Source organism: Ammospiza caudacuta, chromosome 1, assembly GCF_027887145.1.
Source record: "Ammospiza caudacuta isolate bAmmCau1 chromosome 1, bAmmCau1.pri, whole genome shotgun sequence".
NCBI lineage: Eukaryota > Metazoa > Chordata > Aves > Passeriformes > Passerellidae > Ammospiza > Ammospiza caudacuta.
The window spans coordinates 125,905,844-125,933,698 of record NC_080593.1 but is presented as its reverse complement, the minus strand read 5'-3'; the positions used below and the strand labels follow the sequence as shown (position 1 = coordinate 125,933,698).

At 44.6% G+C, this 27,855-nt stretch overlaps 1 protein-coding gene across 1 annotated transcript in view; it reads left to right on the top strand.

Annotated features, from left to right (window-relative positions):
- The first annotated feature begins 11,805 nt into the window (after window positions 1-11,805).
- The window catches only part of TPD52 (tumor protein D52), a 42,049-nt gene continuing 25,999 nt past the window's right edge, over window positions 11,806-27,855 (top strand). Inside the window, exon 1 of the mRNA XM_058801600.1 lies at window positions 11,806-11,902. Within this exon, the coding sequence (XP_058657583.1) occupies window positions 11,881-11,902 (22 nt within the window). The 5' untranslated portion in view covers window positions 11,806-11,880. The remainder of the gene's footprint in view (window positions 11,903-27,855) is intronic.

Genomic DNA, 27,855 nt, shown 5'->3' with positions numbered 1-27,855 from the left:
GGCTGTTGTGAAGACACACAGAAGCACAGGCCTGCCCTGCTGGGAGCTGTTTTTAGCCGAGGTTTTACCCCTGGCCCCACCTGTGCTGCTGTGCTGCAGTGGTGCCTGTGCCCTGGCTGGTGCTGCTGTGATTGTGACACTGACCCAGCTCCTCCAGATCCTGCCCTGGTACGTGTCCTGTTGCTACAGACTTGCTGCAGACACCCATCTGTGTCTGATGCCTGTTGCTGCCCTGGAGCTGATCCTGTCCAGGCTTTTCAGCACACCAGCTCCTTGTTGGTGAGGGCTCAGCTTTGCTGGCTGTGCTCCAGGGAGCAGCACCCTGACTTGCTTTTGGGCTTTCCAGAGAGCAATTTAACCACATTCTCTAAAATTGCCTTCAATTCAAAACCAAGTGAAACTGAATTGCCTTGTGTGGCCACATGCTGAAGTTGTTTCTGCCCAGCTCATTATTTCAAATGAATAATAGCAAATTTGTCAATATTTATATTGCATCCTCAGTAGAAGTCAGCTTGTCTAAGCTGAAGTCAATATCAACTATACTGATTCATGCTGGTTGAAAAATCTGTTCACATTTTCTAAACACTTCAGTTGAGTTAAAAGCCTTGCACCTTTAGAGCAAGAAATATCTTGTGTTAATATCTCCATGTTAATATTTTCCCATTATGTAGATGACAGGCTCGAGGAACGACATTAGCACTTTTCTTCAGCACATTTATAGCTTTTGACAACTTCCTGACATTGATAAAGAGTGTTATGAAAAGCAGAGTCAGCAGGCTGAAGACACTGACTGGGTTATGTTTTTATTAAAAGCATTATTCAGCTGTCACATAATGTCACATGTAAATTTCCTCATGACGTTCTAGCAAAGCAATGTCATAATAGCAAAGGTCTCTGTTTCCCCTGTTGCCTTTGCTGTGAGAATACCACACCAGCTCCAAGAGAAGGGAATGGGGGCCCTGAAGCTCAAATCCACCCCTCCTGGTTTGTGGGCATTCCTGAGTTCCTGGGCACAGCACACATGAATTCTCAAGCTATATGAGAGAGGTGTTACCTTCCAGATAGATACCTCACAATCTAAAGAAATATTTAGAACCACCATTTAAATTCCATTTTTCATGTGAACAAGTGCTGTCAGATTGATCTGCATTATAAACTCAGCTCTGAACTCAATTGTGGTATACTCTGTGGAGATTATCACCTCTGAACTCAGCTGTAATATATCCTGTGGAGATTATTTGGACTACTCCCATTGCAGTGTGTACCCTACCACAAAGACACCTCTTTGCATACTGGACTCACCACTAAAGCCATATCTTGTGGAGTATGCCCTGACTAGTTCAGGATCTGATTATGTGTAGCTGTGCAAGCCCAGGGCTCACCTGCAGTCCATATTTCTGCTGCCCCACAGCTAGATGACAACCTGCAATTCAATTTCTTGCCCTACAGCTGCATGACTGAAAATCCCAGAGTTAGGTACTGCAGAGCTGGCCTGGAGTGGCTGCAGGGATTAGCACAGCAGGGCCTTCTGCCTGCCTTGACACAACAGGGTGATGCACAGCAAGAGAGCTCCACAGAGCCATGGAACAGGATCACAGAATCATTTAGATTGAGAAAGATCCTTAAGATCATCAACTCCAATAATTAACCTAACATCATCAAGCTCACCACTAAACCCTGTCCTCAAGTGCTACATCTATGCATCTTTTAAATACCTCCAGGGATAATGAATCAGTCACTTTCCTGGGCAGCCTGCTCCAATGCTTTATGACCCTTTCAGGGAAGAAATTTTTCCTAATAACCAATCCAAACCTCTCCAGGTGCATTTGGTCACTTCTTCTCCTCCTGTCACTTGTTTCTTGGGAGAAGACACTCACTACCACCTCCTTTCTGGCAGTGACAGTAGAGAGCAATAAGATCACAACCTCAGTTTCCTCAGCTGCTCCTCCTAAGAGCTTTGTGCTCTAAAGCTTTGTGCAAGAATATATATACACACTAATAAAAAATTAATAAGAATAACCAAATATGTCTCTGTTCATTGCAGCCTCACAACTAAAGGTGCAATGTGATTGACTGGGCCCACAAAATAAATGCATTTCTGTTTGAATTTGGCATTGTTTTGCAAGTAATAAGCTTGTAGGAGTGATATAAAAATAGTAACTAATGGGTTTGGAAAATGAGTTCTGAGCACAAGACACCAGATTTGTGGTTAGCAAGTCTTGCAGCTTGATGTAAATGTAATATTTGGGTTTTTTTGCCCAAGTTTCACTGTCTCCCAGTTCTTGATTCTATATGGCATTCACCTCCATTTTTCTTCTTTTCTTTATGAAGTGGCATTAACTCAGCTGTTTTGACTCCAGTTTGCACATGACCACAGATGAAGGTGTGCACTTGTTAGAACTGCCCAGAAGGCAGAAAGGTGAGTCTGAGGGCATGAAGCTCCCTCAAGGTTCTTGATGGGAAAAGAAAGTTAAAAAAAACAGAATTATATCAAATGCCATTTTAAAAACCATTTTCATGATTTTGAAGACTTTATCTTGTCTAGCAGTGACAAAAAGGAGGCTGGAGTCTGGCCACTTACCACTGCTTACATGCCCAGCACATACACCTCATTAAGGTTGTAAAAGGGTACATTCCTGCCCAATCCTTTTAGAATTTATATTTCTGTTGACTATAAAGAAGAAAAGACAAGGTAAATAAGGACAAGCAATGTAAGAAGCTTCACGAGAAAGGAGGGCTATTGGAGCTTTGTCCTTTTTTTGTCTCTGGCAATGCCTCCTAGGAATGTCCTCCCCCAGCTGGTGTCTTAAGGGCTGTTTTTGCTCTTTGGCCTGCTGGTCTCTCCTTTCCCCCTGTTTTGATGGGGGTGGGGGATCCATGGGGCTTACAGGCTGGGAAGCTTCAAGCAATGCATGGAAAAACAAGGAGGGAATTCACTGTCAGCAGACCAGACTGCTGAACCACAGCCCCTGTAAAAATGCATTGCACAGAGCCTGGAGGTGCTCTGGGGGGAAGCTCATAAACATCACATGGGGGGTGCTGGCATTTTCCCTGGCCTGATAAAAAATTACAGGCACCTTCCAAATGTTGTCTGAGGACAGGGAGACAGTGCAGTGGCACTGAGGTGGCAGCTGCCACAGAAATGGGTCGCTGCAAGAGTCATGCAGCTAAGGCAAGTCAAAGCCAAGAAATCATCCATGTGGAAACTGACTTGAACATCCACACCTTCTCTTATTGTGTGCGCGTTTGTGCAGAGAGATGGAGCATGTGAATAGGTGGAGTACTCATCATCAGCCAATTTAAGAGGATTGTTGCTTTGGTTTTATTTGAAGGGGGGTTGAGGAAGGGCTGAGCAGAAGCAGTGTACATCCTCTTTAAATATGAAAGAAATGACCACTTAGAGCTTTTCTAAAAGCTCTGTCTTCCACTGCCCTTATTCATTATTTAGTTCTTCAGCTAACATATTTAATACTGCAAGGCACTTGGAGACTCTATTTTGACAGAAATACTCTGCACAAAATCAAGCTTCCTCACAGGAGCAGGATGCATCTTCAAAAGTTAATTACTTTTTCACCATTAGTCAAGCCTCTTTTTTACTGCTTTACTCAATAAAGAAAAAGAATGTGCAGCATGTCTTTATTCTTCAGTGTGCATGCTAAACTCCCCTTTCATTTTCTGTTTTGATAACAGTGAAAACTGCACACCAGTGAGTTGACTCTGAATGTGTCTTGGTACACAGAAGAACAGAATTAGCTGTGTTAGCTGTGATATTTCCTCTTAATGCTGAAATTGGCTGGAGACACAGAGTGATTTACTTTATTAACCCTAAGGATAAACCATATAAAAGCTGCAAAAGAAACTATGGGCCTTGTCATAGGCTGTTTTATGTTGACAGCAGTAGATAATACATTAAGTCAAATGCACACTGAAGATACCATTATGTACCATTTTCACAAGAGAAATAAAAATAGAGAGTTTAGTGTTCTGAGACAACAGCCACAAATATTAGTTTTTCACCCAGAAAAGCAGGGTCTGGCTCCAGGCTGAGCCACAAAACCCTTCCCATGCTTGTTTCCTTCAGCAAACCAACATATTTGTCATAAAACTCCTCTGAATACCTCAATTAAATGATTGATTATCATGAACCTGTGAATTGCAGGATGTGCTGCCTTACAGCTTTTGAACTTACATACCCTTTTTTGTCTTTGAACTACAGCACCTAGAGATGTCTGTGGGTGTAGGGGGGCTGTCATGCATTGATTTTTGGTTGAGTGAAAGGGAGTACATTCAAGTGCTTTCAACAGAAGAAGGAAGAACAGGCAATCAGCTGTTTCCTCAGACCCCCTCTTGTGTTTTGCATTCTCTCAGGGCTTTACAGAATGGATTAGGAGTTTGCCCTTGTATCACCCCTTACTGCAGTGCAAAGTGAGTTTTATTATGTGTAGCATGTTCCTGTTTGGAGCCAGGAGCTAAATGCACCCACCTGTAGGAGATTTAGAAGCACAAGGCTGTGACCAAAACTCTGGATTGCTTGGTGGGGTCCTGCCCTGCAGTGGGGTAGGTATTTCCACGTGCCTGGAATGACTTTTCCCCAAAGTAACAAATGAAAGCTGTCTTGCCAAGTACACAGTCAACAGCCTCTGCTGCCATGAAGGAAACAGAATCTGTACTGAAACCAAGTCTAGCTGTTAGTCAGATTCATATGAGAAACTCAGACTATTTATTAATGAAGTAATGGGAATGAAGAGTGTGAAATGAAAAAATACAGTTGTGGGAGAGTAGGGAGAATTTCTCAGACACAGGAGCTTCACAGTTATTCACCCAATTCACATCTGTATACTGATCTGGAGAGCTGCTGCTGCTTCTGCAGTGAGGACTGAGACTGAAAGTCTCAAAGCGTGAACTGAGGACAACCTGAGGTCAAGAAGGAGCTGAGAGATACAAATTTAGAATGAAGGCAAAAGCATCCATATGTGGCCCAGCTAGTGATGTAGGAGGGCAGGGTACTCCTTTAAGAGTCATAAATTCTCCTTTGGGTTAGTGGGCAGGTAACTGCATGTGCACTGCTTGCCATCAGCCTGCAGTGTGCCTTTATCACTGCTTGCAAGCACAAACCTCAGTGAATGCACAGACAAACAAGGATGCCTTCCTGCTTGCACTTAGCACATGCAGCAATGTATAATTCAGACACAAACCCTACAGGCTATTGCAAATGAAATTAGTACAGCCATTTTCTCTTTGAAGGGAAAAACCTAAAACTGGAACCTGCTTGGGCTGGGGGCTGACTGGTGTCTGACTTCACAGAACCACCTCTGTGCCTCCTTGCTGCTGATGGGCAGGGAAGTGGCTGCCCCATTTTTGAAAAGTTCTGGTGGTGGTTTAGGCTCTCTGGGAAACTGGATAAACTCTGTGCTTCTTTAAACAAATAGATATGGTGTGGGGAAAGAAGGGAGGAGACTTGCTTTATCTGTTTTGTTGTGACTGAAATTGGAAGTATGGTCTGTCTTATTTGGGGAAATTTCAAGGCACGATTCTTGCAAGGAAATTTAAAGTGAGCTGTATAAGATCAGAGGGGAACTATGTTAAGACATGTAGCATAGTTGGCTTCACAACAGTCTGGAGGAAAGACTGACTTTTATGAGTTATATCTGATTTGTGCATCTCTTACTGGAAGCATTTCTAAGTGAGACTGTGATGGAACTGCCTACTCACTATAATAATGGCAGCAGGGAATAGACAGTGTTACTAGTAAAATATTAATGAGATGAATGAAAGTTTAATCTCAGTGTTTATAGTCCAATTTGTTGCTCTTATTTTCACTTTACATTATCTAGCTCAGTGGTATGCCTGTCAATGAAAACAGCTATATACTTAGAAGCCTGAAACACAGATTTTGTCTCTTCAAGAGGCTAGATGTTACATTATCGAGGAACTATGAGCCTTGACTTCTTGTTTGTAAAATGGATAAGCAAAAAATGTCTGAGGGAATTCAAAATGCTGGAGTCCTACAGCTTCTGTTATGTAAGCAAGCAGGCTTTCCCATTAGTCTTCTTCTGCCTGTAAAATACATAAACAATTTGCAGCAATTTTACTTAATTGGATCATTGCTTTTTTTCTCCCTTGTAACCTTGTAATTACACTCCTACATATTTCTTCTGGCTCCAGTTCTGCTTTTCTTTTTTTTTTTTTTGTCTGCTTCTAAAAAATATTAAATAATACTTGTGTTTTGGCTTGCCAGTAATAAAGTGGCCCTGGTAGTACATAGTCATCTCACAAGAGCATACTGAAAGTTAACTACAATTTAAACCTAGATCCTCTGGTTCTTAATTATCATGTAGTAACTGTACAACACTGCAACCTTAAAAATAATTTAGTAATGAGTTACTGAAGACATGACCTCATTTTATTCCCAGTATCAATTTTAGAATGATAAAATGTTCCATTTCATCTATTTTCTGAAATAGAATAATTGTGACTAATTAGCAGCCGTTAATTGTTATGGATTCAGTTTAGCTAAGGCTTTATCTACAGTATATTTACTACAGCAATAAAGCTTGCTGTAGATGATGATGCATGGTGAAAAAAATGTGCTCTCCAATCAATATATTTATGTCATAACTGGAAACAGCTAGAAGGCTTGAGAACAGTTTATCACATCATTCCTGGAGCTATAATTGAGCAAATGCTATCAAAGACAGTTGTGGTACAAGATAAATAGGTAGTGAGAAGTTAGAAACATTTCTGCTCACAAGTGAAAGTAGCAGGGGTGGGGAGAGGGGAGGAAAGAGAAATATGAGGTATTCCTAGATATACATTTACAGCATTCAGGTATCTGTGTGCACATCTATGCTCAATTTCTTGTCTGTATCTCATGGAAAATAAGATCTGTGTGGAGATTTGGGCACTTCATTAAAATAAACATATAGGTACTCTTCCTTCGTTGGGAAATAATGAAATAAACAAGGCATGCAAATTCCAAACTCATGCGGTGCTCTAGCCCTCCCTCTAGTGCCCCTGTAGCAGATTTAACACAGGATTAGAATTATTTACTTATTTATTTATTTAAAATGTTTACTTCCCACCCCAAGCCCTTACCCTGCATCTGCTAGCAGCTGTACACAGAGGGTGCCGAAAGCTGCTATAGGCAGGGGGTGCAAACTCCCAGTTAACAGCTTTGCATGCACCCAGTCCGATTAGTTCCAGGAAACAAGCTCATGTAGGCACTTGAAGCTTGGTCCTTTGATGGAAGGTCTAGTTCCTGTAAGGATTTTGGGATTTGGCCCAGGACAAACAACAGTCTCACAGCCAGCTGACCACTGTGCAGTGCTCGTGGAGGCTTCTCTATGGTGGTCTACTCAGCTGAAGACCTCCAAGATCTTTTGGAGTAATCTCCAACAGCCCTGGCCTCAATGTGGTCTCACTCAAATGCTTAGAACTGCAGAGTGTTCAACATTTAACCAGTTCAGGATTGGTTTCAAAAGTGGCCTTGGACTTGGAGACACTCAGGCATTTAAAGAGGTGGAAAGGCACCCACAGATATTTTCAGCAATGTGCTGCACTTTGCTTGTGGTGAGGTGGGAGCCTATGGGATTTTAGAATCCCACTAGGCATCTGCTTATCTATCCCAGTGGGTACCATGGTATGATCTTGACCTGCAGACACTAAGAGGTATGAAGAATTTATTTTCCACAAAAGGGTTTTAGCAAGAAAAACATAATTAAAACTATAAACTCTTTGGCTTGTGAGTCAGATGATACCAGCCTAAAAAGGCTCTTACACATTCAACATTTTTTTTTTGATTGTGCAGCAGATTTGGCATAAACAGATCTGATTTCAGGGACTTTAAATGCTTCCTCAGGAGGGACATATTGCATAGCATTTCTGATCCAATGTATGCGCCTCTTTGGATGCCAGGATTTTGATCCAGTTAAGTGCTTTCAGGGTTGATGCATCAGGCAATAATGTAGAGGGAGGGAGTGCGCTTGCTTGTCTATTCTCCTTCCACTAATATCCCAGTGATATTCACCTGGCATATGGTAAATACAGGTTCATTACAGTTTTTATTTACCTGTTGTACTGGTGATTCAGAATGTACATGTGTCCTCTGCTAAAGGGGTTTTGAATTTTTATTTTGCAAGAGAGTGCCCAAGCCAGAGGTTATGAGGAAGGGGCTACAAGGTGAGCCAGAGAATGGTGTGCTTAGCTACATCACAATGAATATTTATAAATGTCCTTAGCTGAGCACAGCTGAGCAACAAGGTTCTTCTCTCACTAAAACAAAATGTCAAACTCTTTTGGTGCTGTGAACTTTTTTTATATGCACTGGAACCATTTCCATTGGAGGTTCTGAACATGATCCTAAACATGAACGTTGGATGTTCTGCCACACGATCCCGTGGCAGAGTATTTCCTCCTAAGCATGGGACAGGTTTATGGGAGGTAAGGGCGTCATTCTCTGCCTAGAAGAGGTAGTTGAACAGAGGTTTAGCTTAATAAAATCATTCCAAGCTTTGGAAGAAGCTAAGCCAACGGTGCCCTTTTGCTGCACTTTGAAACAAAATGTAAGTTACTCTTAAATGTATATTCTTCAATATACATTCACTTTAGCAGTATTAATGCTTTGACACCTTGGCCTTTCTTCACTTCTGACTGCCTTGCCAGGTTATTCTCAATAAACAGCTGATCTAGGGGGAATGTATTTTAAAACAGGGCTGACTCCGCAGGGGATGATCAAGCCTATCAGTATGGCAGAATGGTGGGAAGGCCCAGGGTCGTGAGTGGGAAATGAAATGTGAAATGCAGCCATAATGTCAGGTGTTTCTGTGTTTGTTGCTCTACTCATATTCTCTGGCAATAAACATCACTTGCACAGGACAGGCCCAATACCACCCAGGACAAAGTATTTTTAAGTCCTGTATTTAGGTGATACAAAGTTCTAATTGCTTGCCTTCTATAGAGTCCTAAAATGGCTTGGGTTGGAAGGGGCCTTAAAGATCATCTAGTTCCAATGGCACTAAAGTGGACAAGGACACCTTCTGCTAGACCAGAGTGCTATACATGCATGTGTTTATTTTTATTTGCTATAACTGATTGGAGAAAACAGAAGTCACAGGCACTGAGCTCAGTACACCCCTAGTCCCATTGTCCTACACCTCTCTCCTTTTCCATTGACACAACAGGACCTTCAGGATAGATTTCTTCTCAGTTCATGGGTTTATGTTCTGTGATCATGAATGGAGCCTGTAGGCAACATTCATACACCTTTTCACAGGCTTCAGTTTGAGTAATAGATGCTTGTTACAATTCCATCTCCTTGCTACTCAGGACAATGAGGAAAAAGGCAATGATGTATTCATCATTGTGTTTGGAGATGGTGGGTTTTAACTGTGTCTCTTGTATTTAAATTTTTTCTGGGCAGGACAGCTGGGGACCTGCTTGGATCTGGTACCCCATTGCTACTTTGAGAGAGCCACAGCTGCTGGGGAAATTGAGCAGCACAGTATCCAGCAGGACTGGGAAGAGGCTATTTCTAAGCTTAGACACTGAGTTCAGCAAACTGGGAGCAAAACCGTGCATTCAGGCTGCACTTGCATTGAACAGGGTGTTCCTCAGCTGGGTGGTGGTGAGTGACTCAGCAGTGCTCTCCTCTACCCGGACTGAGGAGGGATGGAGGGAGTGCCACTACCAGAGGGTACTGAATCAGCTCTCCAGGTAGCAGTTCTTTCCTGATGGCTAGCTCTTGCTTTTATGGATGTGCTAGTGAAATGTCCCTTCCCCTACAAGAAGCAGTAAGATGCTGACAGCTTCACTGCTCTGCAAGTTGGTTATTCATAGGCATATCAGAGCTGCAGGCCTGCTGGTAGTGAAAGTACCTGCAAAGGAGGACAAATTTTATTTGTACTGATATTCTTCCACTGTGATTACAGATAATATATCACATATCAGCTGGTCAGTGGGAAAGCTTGGGACTTCAAGTGGAGTTCTGTGGGGGAAAAACATCTGGGTTTTTGTTTGTTTGTTTGTTTGTTTTTTAATAGAAGCAGATGTAGTCTCTCAAATATCTATTTGAATTTATTTTTTGAAACTGCCATAAAACATATCTGAGATATGCGGGATGAATTTGTGTTGAGTCACATATCTGGGAAAAAATATAAACATGCAGGGTATATTCTGAATGACTCCCTATTTTCATGGCATCACTCTAACAACCTCCTGCTACAACTATGCATATCCTAGAATATAAACATGCTTTCCTTTTCCCTAGCAAAATCTCACATTCTTCAGCTGCCTTGTGGATCAAAAACTACCTGGATTTGCTGCCACTGTTTGTTATCCAAAGCAAGGACATTCTGAGTTGGCACCTCATGACTCTCTATTGTGCTGTGCTTTAGCATGTGACTGTGCATGCTGAACGCTGGGGACAATTTGGCTATTCACACAGCCCTGCCATGGAGGCCTTGCTGCTCATTCTGCACAAACATTGATCTTTTCAAACAATCAAATCCATAGATGTCAAGGCCAGGGATTTGAAAAGGGTGAAGCAAAGATCTATTTGGTAGCTTAATATTCTCGGTAAGGCAGCCTGCTGGTCAAAATGCATAATGAAAACTCTGCACTTAAAGATATTTTAATAGAAAGAGCTGTGATTGCAGCTAGGATTGCAGCTAGAACAGTTGTTGGTTTTCTCTTCAGCTGCTGAAGTGTCTTTAAGGCAGCCACGGTTATTAGCTTGCCTGGTATAAATGCTAGTGAATCTTGCAGGGCAATCTCTAAAGTGAGAATAAAATCACAGTTTAATTTCTGTAATGCAGCACAATTTGTCTGGGTGGGTATGTTTTGATACACAACCAGAAGGAAGATTCCACAGCCTCACAAAGGTGCTGGGGCATGTACAGAGAAGGACAAAAGCTGGTGAAGGGTCTGGAGCACAAGTCTTGTGAGGAGTGGCTGAGGAAGCTGCGGTTGTTTAGCCTGGAGAAAGGGATGCTCAGGGGTGATCTGATCACTCTCTACAACCACCTGAAAGGAAGTTGTGGCCAGATAGAAATCTGCCTCTTGTGCCAGGCAATCAGCAGCAGGACAAGATGAGACAGTCTTAAGCTATGCTCGGGTGGTTTAGGTTGGACATTAGGAAGAACTTTTTCACTGAAAGGGGGATTAGACGTGGGAATGGGCTGCTCAGGGATGTGGTGGAGTCACCGTCCCAGGAGGTGTTTAAGCAAAGATTGGATTTGGCACTTGGCGCTATGGTCTAGTTGACAAGCTGGTCATAGATTGGACTCGGTGAACTCAGAGATCTTATCCAACCTAACTGATTCTGTGAACTGGATCTCTTCGGAGGCAGCTTCCTCCTGCCCGTCTCACCAGCTGCGGGCAGCAGGTTGGTTGCGCCTCTCCGCCCCGAGCCGGTGTCACGCGGCGTCAGCCCGCACAAGCCGAGGTGCAGCAGCACTGCAGAGCCAGGCGCTGCCCTGGAGCCGGGGTACAGCCGGTGAGGGTCTGACCGAGGGGCAGGCTCGGGGCGGCTTCCCCGGGCGGGCCGGGCCGTGCCGTGCCGCGCTGAGCTCCCTCGTGCGGGCCGGGCCGTGCCGTGCCGTGCCGCGCTCCCCCGGGCGGGCCGTGCCGCACTGAGCTCCCCCGGGCGGGCCGTGCCGTGCCGTGCCGTGCCGTGCCGTGCCGCACCGCGCTCACCTGTGCGGGACGGGGCGGGGCGGGCGGCGCTCGCTCACCTGGGCGGGCCGCGCCGCTGAGTGACGGGCGGGCCCCGCCCCGCGGGCACGGGCGGTGCCTCCGCTGCCACCCAGGCGGGGGCGGGCGTCGAGCCGAGCCGAGCTGGGCTGGGGCGGCTGCGACGGGCACTGGGACGGGCGCGGGGCCGCCATGGAGCCCCCGAGGGACCAAGGTAGGGGCGGGGGTGGGCGCTGCCGCTGCGCTCCGGGCGGCGCTGGCGCGGCGGGGACCTGCTCGGCCCGGACCTGCCGTGCCCTGCTCAGAGCCCAGCCGGGCCGGGCAGCGCTGCGGCCGGGGCGGTGCGGAAGGCTCTGCCCGCGGCCTGGGCAAGGCTGTGCCGCCGTGGGCTCGGGAAATGCGGAACCGGGGCCGCGCTGCGGAACGCGGGGCGGCTGCCGGGCCCCCCAGCCGCGGATGCACGGGCAGCGCATCCCGGCCTTCCCGCGGCGCCTCGCGGGCACCATAAACTTTCTGCTTTCATCCTGCAGTAAAAGTAAAGCTCTCCCATTATACGAGTGTGCAACTTTCGATTGACTAGCGCTGTGCGCCGGGTTTGTTCCCTTTTAATTCTCTCCAGCCGGGGTTGCTCCACAGCTGGCAGCTCTGTTTGGGCAGCTGTCCCCCGGCCGCTGAGCGGCAGCAGGGCTGGCGCCTCTGTGGTGCTTCACTGGTGCGCGTTTTGCCTGGGAAGACTGGTGTCCTGCCTGCCTTCCTAAAACGTCATGGTTTATTGAAACCCAAAAACCTTGGGACTGCTTGCCCAAGACAATAGTTGGTGCCCTGATGGAAACTGACGTGAATGCAAGCAAAGCACGTTCTCTTGCTGTATAAGCTTATCCCACAGAGGTGTATTGCATTTATCCAACCCATTCAGGAATCAGTTGGAGCCTTTGTGGTACTGCACGACACACCAGCTGCTGTCCTCTAGATGAGGCAAGGCAGGCTGGGGTCACTAAGTTACCTGCAGTAAGCTGGCAGGGCTGCTTGGCCCAGCTCGGTGTCTGTGCCCTTGGGCTGATTTCATTCAGGGTTTTCCTGCTTGGCATGCTGGGGATGGCAGGAAGCCTGCACCTGTGGCAGCTGGGATGTTGGAGGTGCAGGAGCTGCTGGGAATGTACCCCTAACTCTGCACGGTCAGGCTCTGTGCTCTGCCAGCTGAGCAGGTGCCAGCCTTGGTTTGCTCCCAGTTAATTGTTTCGGGGATTGTGTAGTACACTTGTACAATTAACAATGCCTTCTGAGTTTCTCTGTATTTACAGAAAAGGCTAGGCCATCTCTGCCTGAGCAGAAGGTAATCTGGTAAGGGGCTGAATCACCTCAGGTTCCTTCAACCATTTTGAAGTCCTGTGTCTGTCTTCAATATCAGTATAAATTAAAAGCAAAACAAAAAAAAACCAACAACAACCCCCCCCCAAAAAAGGAAAGAAAACAGCCCCCAAACCCTATTCTTGGGTTCCAACAAACAGAATTGTGCCAGAAAATAGCATGACTGTCAGTTGCTTCAGAGTTTTAATTCCAACTGCAGGAGCATTAAAACTGATTTCAGTATTTGTCTCCAAGTTCTTGAGGCTCTGCTATAAAAAAGGCAGAGGTCTTTATTGCAACTGCAGGGTCTTGAACAACTAATGATGGGAAAGGAGAGTAAAATAACATGATCTTTTGAAAAACTTTAGTGGCAGTCCTGACACCTACTAGAGGCTTGTTTTGCTGTTGTACTAATTTCTGTTATAAATTGCTTCGTACAAAGAGGGTATTGCACCTCAGGATGTTTGTCAGAATAGTGTACCTAGTGTGATGTAAGGGACTGTTACAGAGCAAACGTGGTGCAACGCTTTCTTCCTCTGCCGTCTTTTTGGAGTGATTATGTTGTTGCCTCTTCATGGAGATCTGCAGGTACAGTGGAAAAATCTAGAATAGTCAACACACTTGTGCCAGTTAATTAAAGGCTTCTAATACCCTGCCAATTGGATTTCAAAGACCACCTTTCTTGGCAAACTGGAGTGCTTACGTTGGAAACTGCTTAATGATACAATATTATTACTCACTAAAGCCAACATATATGGTTAAAGTCCAGGCCATCAGGTCCTCTCTCTGGTGCCAGCATAAACATTCTGTATTACCACTTCCAAACAGAAATTAATTTGTTTAAAATTGCGAGTCAGAGGTTGCACTCTGTTGTTATGGTGACAGCTTTCTCAGATAGCGGTAATTAGGAGGTAGGAAGAAAATCTAGGTTATTGTCAAGACTGCAGCCAAACTAGACAAGGCTAATGCTCCAGGTGTAGAACCTGCTTAAGTCTCTCCTTTCTCTTGAGCAGTCAGGTTTGGTAGCAGTACTTAAAATGTTGTTCCTAGCCTAGCAGCAGAACCACTGAGCAACTTTTCACTTGAAGTGTCTTTGTTTTCAGTGAAGGGATATTTGGACTAGCTGGATGGCTCCATGTGATTCTCAGTGCACTCCAACAGCTCTGGAAATAGGTCTCCAAGCACTCAGAGTCTCTTGCTCTGTGATTACAGGCACCAAAGCAGTAGTGTCAGCTCAAGCCAAATGGATAGAATATTATTGTGAGATGAGGAGTCCCTTGTTCTGTTGCTTTGCTTTAACATGTCATGAACAAAAATCTGATTCACTGTATGGACTTAGTTGCTGAATAGATTAATACCTGCAGTTGTGCTTTCACAAAGATGCTGTTGTCCCCTCTTCCTCCCTACTCTCCCCCACCAAAAGAAAGCAAAACAACCAAACCACAACCACACCTGATTTTGCTTGCAAAATGAGTCTCTCTCTGACTTGCCACTGTTACTGCTGGTGCCGGTACAGTTTACCAGTGGAAAAATAAGGATGAAGCTGCTTCTACAGTGGAAGCAGTGTTCTGAATGAGGAGACTGCCACTGAGCAGTCTCACAAACACATGCACCACAGCAGTTATCTGGCAACTGATGATCAATCTCTAGTGTTGTGTTCAGGGGTTCCTCTTATGCTTCAGCAACACTTCACTTATGTAATCTGGTGTCTTTCAAAATCTTCAGGCTTTTGTGGTACTTAAAAGGAGTCCCAAAACACTACATGTGATTTCTTGAGAGACTATGTAAGCCTTTCTTTTCCTGGAGCCTTGACTTGCACTTTTGGAGCTGACAGAATGGACTTTAATATTCTTTTTTTGTGTAGAAAGAACTTGTTGCTGGCAGTAGGACAAGGTTTCCCCCATTGTCCTATTGGACAAAGCTGCACCTTTTCCTACTGCTTTATTTGTTTTCTTATCCCTAGGTACTTGCTGTCGGTATGATTTTTTTTTTTCACTTAATGTGCAATTGTGAAATCAAACACTTGTAAGTAAATACAAGTGGACAGCTGTTGTGGGAACTGCAAAGAAAGAATGATTTCACTGAGCTGAGTGTCTGTAACAGTGACTTGAAGACAGTAGAAATATCAGAAGAGTTACATGAGTAGGTCCCTTGAACAGCAGCAGGCTTTCATTTCTTTTGCAAGAAAAACTGTATTGGTGGGGAAAGCCTGTTCTGACTCAGGCTGAGGGTCCTGATGCAGTGAGGTGGCATTACATAGTTATTTGATGGCATTGCTGTCCTCCTCTCTCAGCCAGTGCATGAATGAGGTACAGAGATGTGGGGGATCAGTGTGCTGTGTTGGAGGGACGCTGCAGCAGCTGGTGCACAACTGTTGGGTGGGCAGTGTCAGCTGTTCCTGCCTTCTGCAGTGCTGGAGCATTGCAGGGTAACTTGAACTCTTCATTCATGCTCACACCCACTTCAGTAGGGTATGGAGAAGGGGCCAGCCCAGTGCTCCAACTGTGGAAAGAATCTGTTGCTTGTGGTATGCATGGATCTTTTCCCCTGTTCCCTACAATGAATGCTGCCCAAGCAGTCACTGCAGTTGTTCACTCAGGCAGAATAAGGTCTGCTCTCACCCTTTTGGTGCAGGGAAAGCTTAGCTAAGGATCCTTTGATCCTCCAATGAGGCCAAGCTGTAACTGCTCGGGGCTTTTAAAATCCAACATGAAACCGATGCAATTCCTTTTTATTCCAGTTTCCCACACTTTGAAGCAGCCCATGAGTTCCCCCTTTCTCCCATGGCGAATGCCCATCAAAGCAATGGGAGGTCTTGGAGGCCCAGGCTGACATATTTATCTAAAATAAAGCACTGCAACTTGGCTTTGGTTTAAGAATGTGCTGGTGGAGGCTGAGCAAGTGCCTTGCTCTGCTTGATCTGGATGTTTTGTGGCTGAAGTGGGAACAGCTGGTTTTCATGGCTGAAAGTTGGCTGCCATATGTTAACACTTCTCCTGGCCTGGGCACGAGTGCTGTTGAGCTGCTGTGAACTGTGCTTGGAGGCTGCAGAGCACAGCCCCTTCCATCTGCAAGGGCTGTCAGTAACCACATACTGCACTGCTCAGCCTTGGGAATGTTATCTCTCTTCATTTTTAAGTCATTCATATCTCTATTCATGCTCCTGTCTATCTTGTATGTACATTTTTTTCCCCTTGTCTTCCACAGCTGCTGAATACAGCAGCCTTTGACTAACAACTTCTGCTTTGTGAGCCAGATGTCAGTGTAGTCCCAGGAGGAGCTGGGTGATAAAGGAGGTGGGTGTTGGGGCTTCTGATGCTTTCTGCCATGTGCTGACCCTGCTGGGTAAGGACATCCCAAAATCTGCTTTGGCTACCTGAGTGTTGTAAAGGCTTTGTCCTGTTTCTTCACAACTGTTTGCTCCTTTAACAGGAAGATGTCCTGGCAGTTTTTATTGGCAGGAGGTCCCTCAGCCAGTATAGAGAAAAGGAAAACAGGGGCCTAGATTTGCCATTTAAAATCAGTGAGCTGTTTGTGGCTTGCTGATTCCTGAGGGTGCTGGACATTGCTGCAGGTAAGGGAGGATATGTGCTATATCTCTTCAAGAAGTGATGTTTCCATGGCAGCAGATACAGTGCAGGGAGTGTTCTTGAAAGCCAATGTTTCTTGACCAATTTTCAAAAGAAAATAATCCAAACTCCTCCTTCCTAATTTAATAGGAGAGAGCAACAGTGTCATTTGCTGGGCCCTGTGCAGTAGACACCTGATGGGTGTGGGGGTTTTGTGCTTTTACAAGATGCTCCAGGTAGGAGAATGATGATCCCACTGTTTTCTCCACTGAAGTCTTTGTAATGTGGGCACTTCTAATTTGAGATTTTCTATATAGAGGAAGGGAGGGGTTTACCCTTGTTCTTTTAATATCCTGCAGTGAGTAAGCAGAAAAATGTCAAACAAAGGGTGACTGAAAGGGAAAGCAAGCATTAAGTGAGATTAAGCACTAAATTGAAATGCTCTTGTTCAGCCAACACAGTCACTCTGTATCAGCTTCAATTTAAGTCTCCAGAGGGACAGTTTTCTCTCCTGTTAAAGGTGGAGAGTGTCTTCAGAATTACTCATATTTGAGTGTGTTAGCCAGAGTGATTGGGAACCTTCACTCAAAAACCTTGTATTGGAGGACAGGCTTTCTACTGCAAGCCTTCTCTTTTCAAAAGGGCTGCAGTAACAGACCAGAACTTTCTAATCTGGATCTCTCCTGAAGGTTCAGTGTCACTGCTGTCTTTTCTTCTTACTTGTCTTCCTCCTTTTCCTCTGCCTCTAGTTAAGGGAGCAGAAGTGAAAGAATATATAGCTGTGTGTTGGCTTTGGCTGTTTGGCAGGATGATACCATGAGTCAGGCTAACTGGTCTGGATTATCCTTGCCCTGCTATGAAAACACTTCTTTCTTGCAGAGGTGTAGATGGCTGTATGGATTTTTTGCTAGTGCAAGTACAAGTACAGCTGCAGGAGTCTGCAGCCACTTGTCCCTGGCTGGGGTGGGGGGAGCAGCATAGCACTGGATGCCAGCAAATGCTGGTGCGTGGAAAAATGCTCACTGTGCTGTTGGTTGCTCCTGAGCAGAAAGGGGTGGATTGATGCTATCTAGAGAGAAACCAGCACTACTGCTGTGGTGTGAATGCTGTCACTGAAAGAGACAGCTTTCCTGTTTTGCAAGCTGACTTCTCTATTCCAGAGTGTGAGAGCAGAGCAGTAAGTGTCCTTGGATGCTGACTGACAGTGGAGTGGCCCAGCAAATGCTGCCTTGGCCAAGCCTGGAATGCTCTCTTTTCTGCAGAACTGAGGTCTATAGACATGCTGTGACACATGTGTTCTGCAGAACATGTCTGTAGGTACATGCTGTGACACATGTGTTCTGCAGAACATGTCTATAGGTACATGCTGTGACACACGTGTTCTGCAGAACATGTCTATAGGTACATGCTGTGACACTTGTGGTTTGGAGTGACAGGCTTCTGAACTGCCCCTGTCCTGCCTGTAGCCTCCCAGCAGAACAACAAATGTGTACTGTGCTTAAAAACTTCATAGATAAAGAGAAAGCACGCTTTTTGTGTGTGTACATGGAAAGAAAACCTGTTTATTGTTAGTGTGATTGAAATTTTAGCAGTCTAATTCAATAATTAGTTTAGAAAAAGACTGTTATGCAGATGAAGTCTTAGTAATAATAAAGCTAACATACAAACTTAGTTTCTGCACCTTTTTCTTGGTGGTTTACTCATCCTTCCCCTGGCTTCTGAGGCTTGTTAGTATCATTTTGGTGGTGGCAGGGGTATTAGAGCAAGTTGTCATATTGTGACTCCTCTGGGAGGAATAGGATGGTGGTGGTTTCTTCCTCACTGTAGGATCCACTGGAATTCTTCTGTTAGGTTTGCTTTTTACATATCTGCTGTTTCTTTCATGGCTTTGCAAGCTCTTTATTTCATCCAAATCTATTATAGAAAGTGCCTTTTATATATGCTAGATATTATTCCTTTGTTCTCTGTTATCTCTAAAATAGCTTTGTCCAGCTGCACATTTCCACTGGTGACTGATGACTTTCTTATAGCCATGGGATCTCCATTGTCAGCCCAGTGCTCCCTTACTTGTACCATGCCTGTATTCTCACATTTTCTGTCTCTACTCTGAGACACACCAAGTAAAACAAACCCACAGGCAGATTCGGAGGGATAGAAACAGAGCAAGCCTGACAAGTCTCTAGTCCTGGGGCCTTGCAAGCTTGGCTCAAAGCTTATGTCCTGTCACTAGCAATGCCTGTGCTGTACTGTGGAGTAACAAAGAGCCTGGGGAGCACCTGCAGCTTGCTGGGGGTGGTGGGTTAGGCAAGCAGAGGCAGAAGAACAGGTATTTTTCCTGTTTAGCTTTCCCTTGTCTAGCAGCTAGAGGGAAGTGGTGCTTCATCAGAGCCCCCTAACCCCAGGACAGAGATGAAAAGATTTGCCAAGGGAGCCAGCCTGGGCTGGAGTTGGTGTTTTCAGACAGGTGCTTCTCCTGTGCTTAGCTAGGATTGGACTCCATGTATGGCAGTGATGTTGGCTCATGAGAAAAAACTCAAAAAGATTGAAAACAAAGCTTTGTAAGTAATGTTTTTTAACTGCTCCTTAGCCTGGCAAAGCTGTGTATTTCAGTTATGAGCATTGGGGATGTTGCTTCTGTCTCTTTTGCATTGTTTACTTTTTGCCTAAAATATTTTAATTAAACTACTAGCAGGGTTCCCAAGATGAGCAAGAAGTGATCTTACTCATGCCTCTTTGTTTGTTCTCACCTAAATGTTTATCACATCATGACATTAGAAACTCTTGATTAATTTGATCAGGACAGCAGAATTTGAAAGAAACTCCCCTTATGCTTCTACTCGAGTCATCCCTGTATGATGTGCATTGCAGAGTTCTACAGCAGTCCAGTCCCTGGGAATAACACAGTGGTGGACATTTGCAGCTGCTGCCAGGACAGGCTGCCTTTGAAGAAGGCCATTTCATTGAACTGCATCTACTGATACCCTGCAGTCCCTGCACGAGTACATCAGAGTTTTGATGTCCCTTGCTTTTCCTCACACAGGTTCCCAGGAATGGGGCTGTACAAGGACTTGCCTATAAGCATCTCTAAAGAAGCTGTCCTTTAAGTAGGAACCAGTACTTCCTACTCAAAAGAAGGGTCTGGGTTATGAAATGGGCACAGCTCCCACTGGCTGGAGTGCACCTTTCTCTCTGGTGTCTGTACTGTTACGCAGAAGAGAAATCCCTTCAGCACATCTCAAAAGTGTTTTGCCTACATCTCTACATCTGAGGAGTCTTGAAAAGCAGGGGAAGGCAGAGCAGAAAGCCCCCAGATCAGTCACTGTTTTTACCCTGCTGAGTGCTGAGAGCTGCTTTGATTGCTGCTGCAGAGGTTAGCTCTGTGCCTGCACACACACAGGCTCGGTGTGTGTGAGCGGCTCACACGCCGCTGTGCTGGCCATTTCCATAGCACCAAAACCTGCGCCACGCAGTCCCTGAAGAGGCTTTGCTGAGAGCTGACGTGCATTCAGCTCTGAGGAGCATCAGAAGTAGTACCAGCCTAGGCATGGGGTGGGAATGGAGCCTGATTTAAATATTGACTTTCCTCTTGCCAGATGTCACTGTCTTGGCAGAAGGAAAACAAGCTGTTTTACTGCAATGTGCTTTGCTTTGAGCTATGAGCTCATAAAAGCACCATTCATGCTCTGTTTCGTCTCCTCAGCAAGCTACTTGCAATTTCCAAAACTGTTTTTTGTTTTTTTGGTTTTTTTTTTGGTTTTTTTTTTTTTGTTTGTTTTGTTTTTTTTTTTTTTTTTTAACAGGGAGTTTGTTCTTGAGTAAAAGGAAAGACCTGAAATGACTTGTCTTTCTCTTAAGACTGCTCTAGTCCCTGCATGGCAGGTATGCTTTACCTTCTTGTGCTCCGAATTGTGAGAAGCCTTTTTGTCTGTTGCCTGGGCAGCCTCTTTAGGTGCTGTGCAGCTCTGGTATCCCAAGTATGCCATATAGGGGCCCCTGTGCAGCTCTGGTATCCCAAGTATGTCCTTGGCCCTCAAGAAAGGGATGGGTCCATGTGCTGTGTTCAGAGCATTGCTGTGTGGTCTGTCACCACCTCTGCAGACACTTGAAGGAGCAGGGAACAGAAGTTCCTGCAGAGGACCCCAAAGAGAACTGTCTGGACATCTGAAGAAGGTCACAACCCCAGCTTCCCATTGTCTGAAATGGCAAACTGGTGCTGTGCTGCTGTTGGCCAAGCAGGTGTTTATCCCTGATCTTCCTGTTGAACAAGACTGGGCACATTGTGCGTGTGGCTCTCTACTTCCTCCAGGGCTCAGGCCATGGTTGGATCCCTGCACAGTATCTTTTTCCACCAGCTCCTGGTTCAGAGTGTGTGGGGGCCTCAGCCCCAAGCTTGTTGGGGGATCCTGTGAGTCATGGAAGTCGTTGTTTATGTAATTTAATGCCAAAAGCTCTACTGCACTTCTAGCTGGCTGCTACTGCCATGTGATATAAGTGCAATAATTTGGAAGGAGGGGAAGACTCTGAAACATTACTGTTATTTTCTCCAATAAAGCAGTCCTTTATTGGAATAAGAATCCCAATATTACCAGTTAGATTGTGCCTGGGCCAGTCTGACCCTTGCTGCTGGGCCAAAGGCAGCAAGTGTGGTCTATCACCCCAGAGATACCTTTAGCTTGCTGGAGATTGCAGCTGGGCAGCTGAACAAGTCCAGGCTTGGTAGGAACTCCGTTTACCTCAGGAAGAAGGCTTCACGCGAATGGTGAAGAGAAAGGAGATGGATTCTGTTGGAGGGTTTATATCCAGAGGTTTATTCCATGGTTACAGAGGTCTGAACATGGGCAACAGCTCCAACAGAATAGTGACCACATGGTCTGATTACCTTTTTAAGCTCCCGGGGCAGGGGGAGGGGAGGGGACAGGTGAGCCACCAACCAGGTGGGAGGGGCAGGGTCTCAGGGGAGGATGACACCCAGACAGGCCAATGACCTCTGGGCCTGAGGGGCATCCTTTGAAAGTGACGAACCACACCACGCCTTGCTGGAATGTTAAACCTGATTGACAGCCCAGCAGGGGGCGAGGGGGGGGAGGGAAAGAGGGGTATTGGCACACCTGGGGAAGGGACCCGGAAGTTTAAAACAGGCTATTACAACACACTACAACAGTCCTTAACTGCAGTAAAGATGTGTTTTAGATACCCACTCTAAACTTCCTTGCCTGAAAACTCTGATGAAGGAATAAACAGTTGCTACTACCATTTAAATAACTGTTTATAGCAATCAGTCTTAAATACTAGCCTTCCTAAAATACATTTGAATTTCTTAGAGCACTTGTAGTAAATGATGAGCTACAACAGAGACACCTGTCTGTACTTTGGAAGCTGCTACTTGAACTTTGTATATGGAACTTGTTAAAACTTGATATAGCAGAACTAGTGTGGACACTAAGCAGGTAGTAGTATGCCTCTTGGGAAAAGTGAAATGCAGTGACTGAATTTGAATATAGTGCAGTGCTCTTTTTGAATATAGTCTTGATTTTTAGATGCAAACAAATTTTGCTTTTCTGCCCTTCAGGTTAATCCCAGTCAACTTAGTTGCTTTTGGTTTTCTGGAGGAATCTCTGATTCAGTGTAGGGAGAAGAATTCTGTTTTGGACTGTGGTGTCTCCAACAGTTGACTTTTTCTGCAGAAAGTGGTGTGCTGCAAATACATTCTTGATTATTCATTTCCAGCAGTGCTAACATTCAATATAAACTTGTTTAATTCTGTTTAATATCAGAGGAGGAAAAAGCCAGCCGCTCACCAGGCACGTAACAAGGGCCAGAGAGGTGCTGCATGTACTGCAGGATGTGGCCTCTGTGTGCTGGGCTGCACTAACCCACGGATTGAGCTGGTTGGACAATACAGAGTAAGCACTTCTGTAAAGAAGCAGGAGTTTAATGGTTTTCCTGGTGTATGTATGGGAGTCCTTCAGGTTCAAATGTTGTTTTGAGGACTTGGTTTTAACAATCCAGCGATCCTGCAGGGAAGGTGATTGGTGCTGTCATGGCACAGCTGTAATGGTAGGTGAGCCTTCTGCCTAATTCTTCCCAAGCAAATGTTGGTGCATTGCTTAATACACCAACTTCTGAGCTGCAAGTTTTCTCACTCTTAAGTGTGTAATTTGTTCCTGTAAATTATTCTGGGTTAAGGCAACCTGTGGTATCAGTGCAGGCTGGGGAATGAAGGGATTGAGAGCAGCGCTGCAGAGAGGGACTTAGGCTGGCTGGTGCTGGTGTATGAAAAGCTGGACATGAGTCAACAGTGTGTGCTTGCAGCCTAGAAAGCCGTAACACATCCTGGGCCTTATCAAAAGCAGCAGTGGCCACCTGGTCAAGGGAGGTGATTCTGCCCCTCTTCTTGGATATCATGGGATCCCACCTGGAGTGTTGTATCCAGTTCTATGCTCCCTAGAACAGGAACAACTTGGACCTGTTGAAGCAGGAGGGCAATAAAAATCATTGGAGGGGTGGAACGCCTATTATATGAGAAAGGCTGAGAGAGATGAGCTTGTTCAGCCTGGAGAAAAGAAGGCTCCAGGGAAATCTTACTGCAGCCTTTCAGTAGTTAAAGGAGGTTTATAAGAAAGATGGCAACAGACTTTTTAGCAGCACCTGTTGTGACAAGGACAAGGGGTAGTGGTTTTAACTCAAGGGGAGGGTAGCTTCAGACTAGATATAGAGAAATTTTTTGTGATGAGGATGGTGAAACACTGGAACAGGCTGTCCACAGAGGTGTTGGATGCTTGATTCCTCAAAACATTGGAGGTTTTTGGTGGTCCACTGGACATTTGAAAGTTCCAATGGAAATACTGTGCGGGGCTCTGAGCAACCTGATCTAGTTTAAGGTGTCCCTAGCAGGGGAACTAGAGTTCCCTTCCAACCCAAACCATTCTATGGTAAAACACAGATACTGACCAGATCTTTAACTGGGAAATTTACACCAACCTTAAAGGATATTTGGGGCATCCTGCTTTGCTACCTTGGTGTGTGAATTGCAGATGAACATGAGTACTATGGTCCATGAGCAGTGGTGAGCAGGGAGAATTAGTTTCTGCACATTTCTGAACAGTAGCAAGTGAAACCTGTTGGAGTTGCTGCTTTGAAGCTGAGTGGTTTCGATTGGCTTCTGTGCCTGTCACTGTGCAGGTTTTCTGGCATGACAGATTTCTGGAGATTGTATAAGAAGGAAAACAACTTGAGCGTCAACGGAATCAGCACAGTGACATGCTGAGTACTTCCTCTGTAGTGAGGAAGTGTTTTTGGGATAAATGGCAAAAGGGAGAGCTTTACTGGAGTGAATTTGCAGACTTTCATTCTGTGTTAGCACACTGATACATGAAGTCTTTAGTATGCTTCTGTTTCTTATTTGCAATTCAAGACCAAGCTTCACCTTGGTGAATCCCAGAAACATACTTCCCTCCCATCCCCAATGAAGAGTATTTTTCTATTCAAAAGCAACTTCTGAGAAAGTGAGAATATGAGAAGAGGGATACAAAAGTCAAAGCCAGATCTCTGTGTTTTGTCAAGAGGAGCTGAGAAGACTTTTTAATATTTTTACAAGGGAAAACTGATGAATTAAGGATAGAGCAAGTGCCAAGTAAAATAACTTCTCTAGTCTTCCTGTTGCACGGTGATATTACTGGAGAGGCCTTCATTGCACTTCATGCAAGGTGGTGCCAGCAGCATTTCTGAGGGATGTGATGGCTTCTAAGTAATGATGCTGTATCACAGCTCCCTACTACAGGGCACACTTGTGGATTGACAATTGAGGACTAGCAGTATGCAAGACAGTGTTTCGACTTCCACCTGTTCAATATCCTGGTCAAGTTTTTACCAGAATGAAAAATTGTGGATTGCATTATTCATAGCTGTTTAAGCTCTGAGTTATTCTGAGCAGTTTTTTGTGCTGATGGCTGAGCTGTGATGTGCTAAATTTGGTGTGACAATAACCTGGGTACCAGCTAGATCAGTCCTTAACCATAAAGCTTGAAAAGTTTACCAGACTAATCTGTTAAACACAATGGATCCATTAAACTAGGGCATGACCAGCACTCAGAATGGCTACAAGTACATGTATTTTTTTGTTTGACATTTACAGTTGTGAAATGAGCTGTGTGGTGAATTAGCTTGTGCAATAGGAAGTGATGCTAAACTAAGATTTCACATAACAGTGTAAAGTTTTATTCTTGGAGTTTGCACTGATGTTCTGTTTCAGGTCAAACACTGGGAGGAGGCAACTTGTGGCACAGCGCAGTTCTGGAGCAGCTGGTTACTAAAATCAGTGGAGGTGTGCTTTCTTTACCAAAAAAATAAAAAAACCCAACCACAAATCCCAACATAAAAAACCCACAAACAACCAAACCCACATAAAACTAAAAAAAACCCCAGTCACCTCCTCCCCTTCCTTTCTTTCATTTCCTGTCTACTTTTAGAGATGAAGCTCAATATCTTTCAAACTTTGCTCCTTTAAACCTGTACTTCTTTCCTCCCCCTGTAGTTTTCATCACATCAACTGCACCAGAATCAGGAAAAATGCCTGCCTTTGTGTGCATTTGATAGGTCTTTCCAGTTTTGTCCATTATCTTATATTTCAGTAAAATGAATGGTTGAACTCATTCTACTTTTGCTGTGAAATATAAATGAGGAGCCTGGATGCTTATCTAAGCATGCTGATATTTAGGAAAACTTCCCTTTGTATGGAATAGGCTGGAACACAACTTGATGCATAAATATGCAATGGTGCATAGATATATTAATGTTGCTTGGAGATCTTGAGAGATAGGTACTTTCATGATCTGGATCTGTGTAAGTTGTTAAAAAGAAAATACAGGTTGCCTGTAATGTCACCCAGCAGCAAAAAGTAGCATCTCATGTTCAAAGTCTGATCTGATGGACGAAGGTATGCTCAAGTCTTTTAGGACCTGGGAGTCCTTTAAAGCTTCATATCTTTTTGTGGAATCATCATTGGACAAACTTGCTTGACCCTTATCTTTGCCAGCTTCAGCTTTTGGAGTGATTAGTGTTTTATGACTGTCTGTTGATTTATGTGACAGCAGTATCTCTCTAGGCTAATAGTTTCATTTAATTTACTGTCCTAGTGTGACTTGGAGTAGGGGCACATGTCTCTTAACAGGATTTACTCAGCTCAAGCAGCATTGAAAGTCAGTCAAGGACAGATCAATCAGATAAAATCTCAGAGTACTTATTAATATAATGGCAACTTCAGTGGTCATAATAATCTAAAGATTCATGCATTATCTACATTATATTAGAAAAAAAAAAGCTGGTTAGTGCAGTTGGTTTGTTAGTGAATTGCTGCTGGTTGCTGCATGCACAGTTGAAGGATTCTTCCTCTTATCTGTTAAATGAGATTAAGAGCAGTGCAGAAGTATTCAAGCCCACATCCTGAGTTTGTCCAATTTGCAAGCCTGGCAGGATGTGTCCAAGATCCTTTAAGTAGTGATAGCTATTGCTCCAAATCCGTTTGGAAGCACTGTAGGAATTGGTGCCTCCCAGCTGGATGTGGAATTTAGCAGTATGGGCAAGCAGCAGGCACACTCCATCTGGAGCAGGACACTTCAAGCACTGCACAGTTGAATGGGTGACTGGTAAAGTGCTGGACTGTAAAGGAGTAGGTAATGTGTCTTGTTTGATGCTGCAGGGAAAGCAACACAACTTATTCTGGTTTTCAAGTGAGAGATTCCCAGTAATAGTGAGCTGCTGCACAAGTACTTTATATCAGCAGTCTGGTGGTGTGCCATTAGCACTGCTTTGTTAGGTTGTTCTTCCTTAAGTTCAGGAGGGTGCGCTGAAACTCTGCACTGTGAGAAATGTAGATGAGTAATAAGGGCTTGTCTTCATTATGGGCTTTTCTGCTTGGAAAAGCTGTAACTGGCTCAGTGTCTATTGTCAGCTTTTAGGTACCTCATGATCAGGTTGGTTCTCTGAAGGGTTTGTAGCAAAACCCATTACTGGTGTAAAGGTGTGAATTGACTGGTTGAAGAAGGGGGATCAGGAGCAGGTTCTTATGCCCTGAAACATTTCTGGGGCTCTGTGTCTGTGAATTTATCATACTAATGCGCTTTGCTGCTGACTAGGCAGAGTTTTACAATTTCACAGATATTTCATGCTATACTCTCAGATAAGCCAAGTGCAGAAATGTTAATAGGATTTCTATACAGCTTATAACTTGCAGTTACTTGCCTTTGAGAAATTGTACTTTAAGTTTTAAGTAATTACACTTGTTTGTCAGTACAACTCAAAATCGTAAACTTACTTAGTCAAGTCCTGAGTAGGGAAAAAATCTGGTGGTTTGTCATTACTGCTAAGCAAAAAGCTGATCTTTATCATGGACAGCAGAATAAGGTGCCAGGCTACAGTAGGAGTACACCTTAACCATGCAACCAGTAACTTGTGTGTGGCAAAATTAGCAGTACTTCTAGAAAATGTCCCTTCTTTTGGTGTTATGTGTGCATCCTTTGTGGAAACTCACGTGGAGATTGCTGTGCTCTGACTATTTTGGGGAGATTTATGTGATTGTGCTAAAAATTACTGTGTCCTGAGCGCAGAAGTGACTCTCCCAGTGCTTCTGAAGGGCAAGCTGACATCTCTAGATGAAATGACATGTGTTTGGAAGCTTTTGTATCAGCATTTTTCTGGGCTGAGGAATTGGGCTAGGGGAACCTGAGAGCATGCAATGGAGAGAGTTACTGGAGGAGTAAAGGAAACTGCACTGGAGTGGATGAAAAGTAAATTGAGGAGTCTGAGAAGGAAATTCAAAGGTTTCCTTGGGTTCTGTACAATTGATAAAGGGTAAAAGGAGGAGCGGCTCCTGCTGAAAGGCAGCTTTAGCTCAGTAACATGGGTAGTTTATTTGTCTACTGCAACTTTTTCTTTCTGTACAAGAGCGAACTCTTCCTGCTGCAGAGGCATACATTCACTTCCCTCCTGGAGGAGGGGTGTCAGGGGGAAGTACATGGCTTTTGTACTTGCCAAGAGCTGCTTCTGTGTCTGGAGTCATATGTCAGGCCCAAAAAGTTGCTTGCTCATTCATTTAGTGAGTGAAGTGTAAGCCTGTCCCTTTTATGAAAATACAGACTTTTTTCGCCCCCCAGAATCTTTCAGCTTTTTCCTGCGGCCTCGTAACAGAAACCAGTGTAGTCTCTACTGCTGCAAATGCTTTTGCTTTGCTTGTCAGCTGTCATAATACTCGTGT